Genomic DNA, 7056 nt, shown 5'->3' with positions numbered 1-7056 from the left:
GAATGTATTATACCTTCAGTAAATATATGATGACACCTAGATTTACCAAAAAAACAAATATATAGCTCACATTAGAAAGAATGAATATATATAAGGGCAATTAATTATTTTAAATAACAAAAAAATCAAAGGAATAAATTGATTGTAATAAATTCTAAATTTGTGTTTATAACTGACGTCATAATTCAAGTCCACAAATATTACATTTAAGAAAGGTTTTATTTAGTTAACATCCTATTTAATTAGAATGGCAAAATAGTTAAGAAATACATGAAAAATTATAGACATCTACCCTATAAAGAAGGACAATTATGTCAATTAAGTGTATATTAAAAACAATATATATATATATATATATATATATATATATATATATATATATTATGGGTGTATTTTTCTTAATATAAGCTTGATTTTTTAGATTTATATCTAATTTTCTCTTGCATGATCATCCCCTTTATCACGAAAATCAAACAATAGAATCCATGCATGTATTCATCTTGAAAAGGAATGAACACAGAATTATCAACTAGCATTCATTAGGCAGATCAATATAAATTAGACCATCAGGGCACCATCTACCTCCACCAAAGATTGATTTACCACAACTAAAGATCTAAAGCATTCTTAGTTAACAATGGCCACCATCGCCAACTCTCTCACTGTCATTGTCCTCTTCAGTCTCATTAGCCATGGTAAACTTTTGCTCCAAGTATATGCAACATCTCTCACAATAGCTAGTCACGTAATCATTATTCGTGAAATAAAGTGATCGGTCTTTTATTCATGTCATTGTATTGTGCTTTGATTTTCATTTTTTTTTTTTCCTTTTTCCCTTTTTGGTTTTATATTGAAATGGATCGAACTCTGAATCTATAGTGTTAGGGCACCTCCTTGAAAAATTAAAAAAACTTATAATAGATGATAAAAAAAATTAAAATAATAAATCATGAAGCAGTTTCTCATCGATCTGCGCAGTTTTCCTCTTCTGTCTCATTGTTGGAGGTATTCTCTTGGCATTTTTAAGGCCTAGCGAGTAATTTATATATGCATCGGCAGTACTTAATCCAAGTTTCTGTGCAGGCCAGTGCTTTGGTTGCTCTGTGAAGGATATCTCAATTGAACAATCTCAGACGGGAAAGTCAGTCCAAAACAAGCCAGAATGGAATGTGACGATCGCGAATGGTTGCTCGTGTTCTCAACTGAATGTTAAACTAGGCTGCGATGGATTTCAAACTGTTGAAGACATTGATCCTTCCATTTTAAGTGTATCTGGTGGTGAGTGTCTGGTCAAGAATGGTCAACCTGTCTATGCCAATGGAGGTTTCAACTTCATCTATGCTTGGGACACTTCATTTTCTTTCAATCCAATCTCCTCCCAAATTGCTTGCTCCTGAATCTAATTGTTCTTAATGTAGTACTTTCGCATTTTGATGTATGATTTAGGTTTAAGTGCCTTTGTTTCCCCACCTTGTAGTGAGAACTATTTTCATGAAGTATATGTGTGAGAACTTTAGTTTTCAAAGTAAATGAGATCGATTCGAAGTAAATTCAGAGACCGACTAGTCTAAACGTCAGAAATTAATCATCGAATACATAGATTAGTTGTACATAGTCAATCAATTTAGGAAGAGAATTAATATACATAGACCAATGATGAAAAAGGGAATGTTCCTTAATTTGAAATCTGGTAGCAGTGGAGCTCGTATGGCACAAGCAGTTAGATGGACTGCTCGATCCGGTTGGATGTTTTAAAATAAATGTTGATGAGCAACAAAGAAGGGCAGTGCTGGTTTCGTTGCAAGAGATTGGCAGGGTACTATGTTGGCAGGCGGTGGTAAGCCTCTGCGTGGTCTGCTATCACCTGAACATAGCTGAGGCAGTGGCATGTAAAAAGGCCTTTAAATTTGTGATAACAAATATGCTTCTCCCAGCTATAGTGGGGACGGATTCCCAATTGCTTCATAGACAATTGGTTAGTAGAGAGGGGAATAATATGTCCATTCTGGGACGTATCTATGATGATTTGGAGGTGATTTTGGAGACTCATACTAATATGCGGGTGGTTCATACCAAGAGAAGTGCAAACAGAGTGGCTCATCTCATGGCAGCTCATTCTAGTTCTCTCCCTGAGGAAACCTTTAACTTTTCTTCTCCTTCCTTTTTACAAGCTGCATTAGCAGCTGAAATTTGTAATATGTAAGCTATGTCTGACCTCCTTAATTTCTCTCAAAAAAAAAAAAAAAAGGAAAAAGGGAATGTATTATACCTTCAGTAAATATATGATGACACCTAGATTTACCAAAAAAACAAATATATAGCTCACATTAGAAAGAATGAATATAAGGGCAATTAATTATTTTAAATAACAAAAAAATCAAAGGAATAAATTGATTGTAATAAATTCTAAATTTGTGTTTATAACTGACGTCATAATTCAAGTCCACAAATATTACATTTAAGAAAAGTTTTATTTAGTGTTCGGCTCCAGTTTTGTTGCAGCTGGTCAATAGTCTCTTTTCTGCGCGGGCGTGCCAGCACCGTTCGGGTGCGGTCGTCGAGGGTGTCCATTGACCTGACTTCTTTCGAGCGATTGTGGACGAGGAGAGCACCAACCTCATCGCGGGATTCTTTGTGCCTCGTGGTGAGGACTTTTGCTAAGCTTCTTCAAAATCACACAATCGATTGGCTTAAGGGAAATTCGAGTGAGGAGAAATCTTCTCAAGGAAGATCCGAGTGAGGAGAAATCCCTTTGAGCTTGATGAAAATGTTCTTCGCGAAATGTTCCTCGCGAAGGATTCGCTGGCTTTCTCCTTGTGAATGCTATCTCTTTGTTCCAAATCACACAATCGATACTCGACGCCGTAGATCGAGCAGAGCGAAAATCACTGGGAAGTGGGGAGAACTTGCTAAAGCATGACTTTAGCTTAGCTGGTTTGCGAGGGGCCCTTGCTTGGTTGGTTCCGTAACCGTTGTGGTCGCTGTACTACAGTTGGCTCCCGAGGAGACTAGGATCGAAGCACGTACACAGAGGGTTTGGTGGCACTGACAGTCGGCTCCTGAGGATTCTGGGACTGGAGTGTGGTCACCGGTAAGAGAAGGAGAGGGGTTGCTCCGGAAAGGCTTGGATGATCATAGAGATTAATTGATGAATTGTCTTTGTTACTTCGTCGTAGCCTCCATATATAGGCTACCAGGCCATAGTGGTTGGCCTTAAACAAATCATGATGGATTAAGCACTTAAGCACTAATGGAATCATGATGGGTTAAACACTTAAGCACTAATGGAATCATGATGGGTTAAGCAATTAAGCACTAATGGAATCATGATGACATATTCCCTGTTGGCCACCCTGAAATGTAGTTGAATGCTTCCCCACGTGCATGCCATATTCCTTAATTGAATGGAGTATGAATATTCGCATGGGCGTGCCTTTTCTTGCAGCTTGCATAATCTTCCATAATTCTGCAGGTAGGATTTATTTAGTCTCTAAATAAAATATTTCGAACTTGTTGACAATATATAGCTTGAGCCACTAACATTGGCTCAATTTCTCCAAGACACGCCTTGTCAGGCCAAAATGCTCATTTTTGGTTCAAACATTTAGTTAACATCCTATTTAATTAGGGGAGGTTCTATTCATACCTCCAAATTTGGCATTTGAACCTCCCCACTTAATAGACCTCCAACTTACTTTTACAAATAACCATTTTGCTATCTACACCTCTCTAATCTTCCTAAAATGCCCATTGTCCAATAAAATCAATAAAAGCTCTTTTTAAAAGATTCTATTTATACTTTCAAAAATCATTAGTTGGACCTCCTTTAGTTTTTGAAGATTTGGAATTGCAGCAATTTTTCTTTTTTCATTTTTGGAAGTTCATCCTCCATATACGAGTTACAGAGGTGCTAGCACTTTTTCAATGAATTGTCGACTCTTGGTTAGCGTAGGCAACAATACCATGTTTGATCATCACTTGTACAAATATGTTTTCCATGTATTATTTTCATTGCATTTAGGTGTCATTATCCCTAAACTGATTCAATAGCAACTTGAAATGAACATGGTTCTTTTGTTTTAGATATGTATGGGATAGTGGAGGAAATTACAATAATCAACCATGAGTCTAGTGCATTCTCTATAGATTTATATCATAAGGTTGAATTTTTCATCATATCTATAGAATAGTTCCACATAAAATTGCTCTGACTGATGATGTGCGGGAAGATCGATCTTGTGGACAACTACCCATTGCTGCATTTATCATATAAATGTGCTGGAGTACTGCTTTTTGTCGCCACTCGTTCACATGTTTGTTTGCATTCAGAATGAGTAGGGCTTCATCAACTGAGGTGTCTTTGTATTTCCCATTTTCTCTCCTTTTATTTTTTATTTTTTTATAGCGCAGTGATAGATCTTGTAAATTGCCAACTGTGTGAGCAAGGAAGTCTATCACTTTACAAGGACAAAGTCAAATTCTGAAAATTTTGACTACAACATTAAATAACGTTTGACGATATATATTTTAGCGTTTACATTAGAGGAGAAAGTTTTTTCCAAGTTGAAGAGTATTACTGTTCGTAGAGATAAGAAGAGATTTTTTTTTTTTCCTTATTTATGTCTTTATTAGTAATTTGACATGAGTTGACAAAGTCAACTATTATTTGAAAAAACTGAGAGGTCCAATATAAGCTCCCTTTAATTAGAATGGCAAAATAGTTAAGAAAAAAACATGAAAAATTATAGACATCTACCCTATAAAGAAGGACAATTATGTCAATTAAGTGTATATTAAAAACATGCAATATATATATATATATATATATATATGGGTGTCTTTTTCCTAATATTATAAGCTTGGTTTTTTAGATTTATATCTAATTTTCTCTTGCATGATCATCCCCTTTATCACGAAAATCAAACAATAGAATCCATGCATGTATTCATCATGAAAAGGAATGTACACAGAATTATCAACTAGCATTCATTAGGCAGATCAATATAAATAAGACCATCAGGCCTGATTGGGGGAAGGCCTTTAGTTTGATTGCTAAAGGCCTTTAGTTTGATTGCTAAAGGCCTGATTGGGAAAATATATGAGGTAAATTGGAAATGCCATTCCAAGTAACAACGATCATTTAGACCATCACGCACATTCTTTGCCCCTTGTCGAATACTATAAGTAACAACGATCATTTAGAGCATGTTGTTATTATGATGTTGTGGTAGACTACTTTTCTTGTAGTGTGAGTTTGATTGGGGGAAGGCCTTTAGTTTGATTTAACACATTTAGGCTACATGTAATCAGAATACATGTGAATGCATACAGAACAAAAGCTTTTGGATTGATTATGCATACAGAACAAAAGCTTTTGGATTGATTTGTACAACTCTAGAAGATGTCTGAGCATGGTGAGGTGAGTAAATTAATACCAGCAACTCTGTAAGGGTATTTGGTTATCATGTTTTTGTATTCATTGTTACAACTCTATATGATTCTGTATTCATTTAATCTTCTTTTATTCAAGTTCGTGGGCTTGGGTTTGGTGCTACACCATCTCGAGTCAATGCTACTATTCAAGGGAGTGCAAAGGTTAAAGAACTTGAAGCTACTGTATTAAGTCTCCAAGTACAAAAGTTCATTGTGTGCCTCTTGGACGAGATTGTTGGAAGGTTTGGGTTGATGTGGTGTTTGATGAGTATCAGAATATGGAAGTGTATAGAGCAACCATGGATGCCAAACAACTTGGTGAAGTTGTAGGAAGCACTCTTGCATGGCCCAAAAGCTCCATTAAAATGCTCCCTTAGTAGTTGAAGTAGCAGGTACATTTTGCTTTACTAGAGAATTTATGTAGGTCAGGAAGTACCATGCATGTTTTGTGAATGCTGATGAACAAAGAATCCAGTACTTTGTCATGCTTGTTTTGTAAAGCACATATGTATAAGAGAATGTGGCACTCCTAATGAAATGTATATTTTTCATACATGGTTAGTGTGTACTAATATTGGCATGTGAATGTGTTTAAGTAATGGTGAATGTTTATAGAGGTACAGGAAAGCATAGCCCAGCAAATTGGGTGCAATAATATGTACTGAAATTTTATAACAACGTATCCAGTAATATGACAACATACCATGTATGCTGTCGAAAACTAAAGACAACATGCTGAGAGTGTTGTTAAAACTTACAACATGCGCTTGAAACGTTGTCGAAAATTTATGACAACGTGCATGGCTCATTGTTGAATGATTACAACAACATGCTTCGCCTCTTTTCGACAACGTGCAAAGCGCGATGTTAAGGACTCGTGGACTTTTAATGACTCTGGCATCTACAACATGCGCCAAACGTTGTCAAAAGTGATTGACAACGTGAATTGCATGTTGTTAAACATGTTTTTTCTTGTAGTGAGGGCACCATCTACCTCCACCAAAGATTGATTTACCACAACTAAAGATCTAAAGCATTCTTAGTGTTAACAATGGCCACCATCGCCAACTCTCTCATTGTCATTGTCCTCTTCAGTCTCATTAGCCATGGTAAACTTTTTCTCCAAGTATATGCAACATCTCTCACAATAGCTAGTCACGTAATCATTATTCGTGAAAGTGATCGGTCTTTTATTCAATACAATGATATGTGCTTCGATTTTCATTTTTTTTTCCTTTTTACCTTTTTGGTTTTATATTGAAATGGATCGAACTCTGAATCTATCATCGATCATGTTATATTGCAGGGTTATGCGTTACTTGCACCAATAAGAACATTCAGATCGTTACGACACGGAGTGGGAAGGTGGTTCACGGCAAACCCGAATGGAACGTGGTGGTGACTAACACCTGCAAGTGCTCTCAAGCCATGATTAAACTGAGTTGCAAGGGATTTCAGACTGTAGAGCCGGTCAGTTCTTCGATCCTATCAGAGATAGGTGTTGACACATATCAACTCATCAACGGCGATAGCTTGGCTCCTGGTGCTTTTGTCAAGTTCTCCTATGCTTGGGATTCTCCTTCCAGTATATTGCCTGCTGACTCTCTTTCTATTCCTTGCTAA

General features: G+C 36.4%; 1 protein-coding gene and 1 long non-coding RNA gene across 2 annotated transcripts; both read left to right on the top strand.

Moving 5' to 3' along the window:
* Positions 1-5254: 5254 nt before the first annotated feature.
* LOC133740559 (uncharacterized) lies at positions 5255-5986 on the top strand. The gene is made up of 2 exons (XR_009861301.1): positions 5255-5419; positions 5531-5986. It is a non-coding gene; the product is annotated as an uncharacterized LOC133740559 (long non-coding RNA).
* A 498-nt stretch (positions 5987-6484) lies between these two features.
* On the top strand, positions 6485-7056 carry LOC133737878 (uncharacterized). The gene is made up of 2 exons (XM_062165356.1): positions 6485-6542; positions 6740-7056. Exons 1-2 carry the CDS (start codon positions 6485-6487, stop codon positions 7054-7056), a joined length of 375 nt encoding a protein of 124 aa, XP_062021340.1.

The sequence above is a fragment of the Rosa rugosa genome, chromosome 3 (genome assembly GCF_958449725.1).
Source record: "Rosa rugosa chromosome 3, drRosRugo1.1, whole genome shotgun sequence".
NCBI classification, from domain to species: domain Eukaryota; kingdom Viridiplantae; phylum Streptophyta; class Magnoliopsida; order Rosales; family Rosaceae; genus Rosa; species Rosa rugosa.
This window is presented reverse-complemented; position numbering and strand designations above follow the sequence as displayed.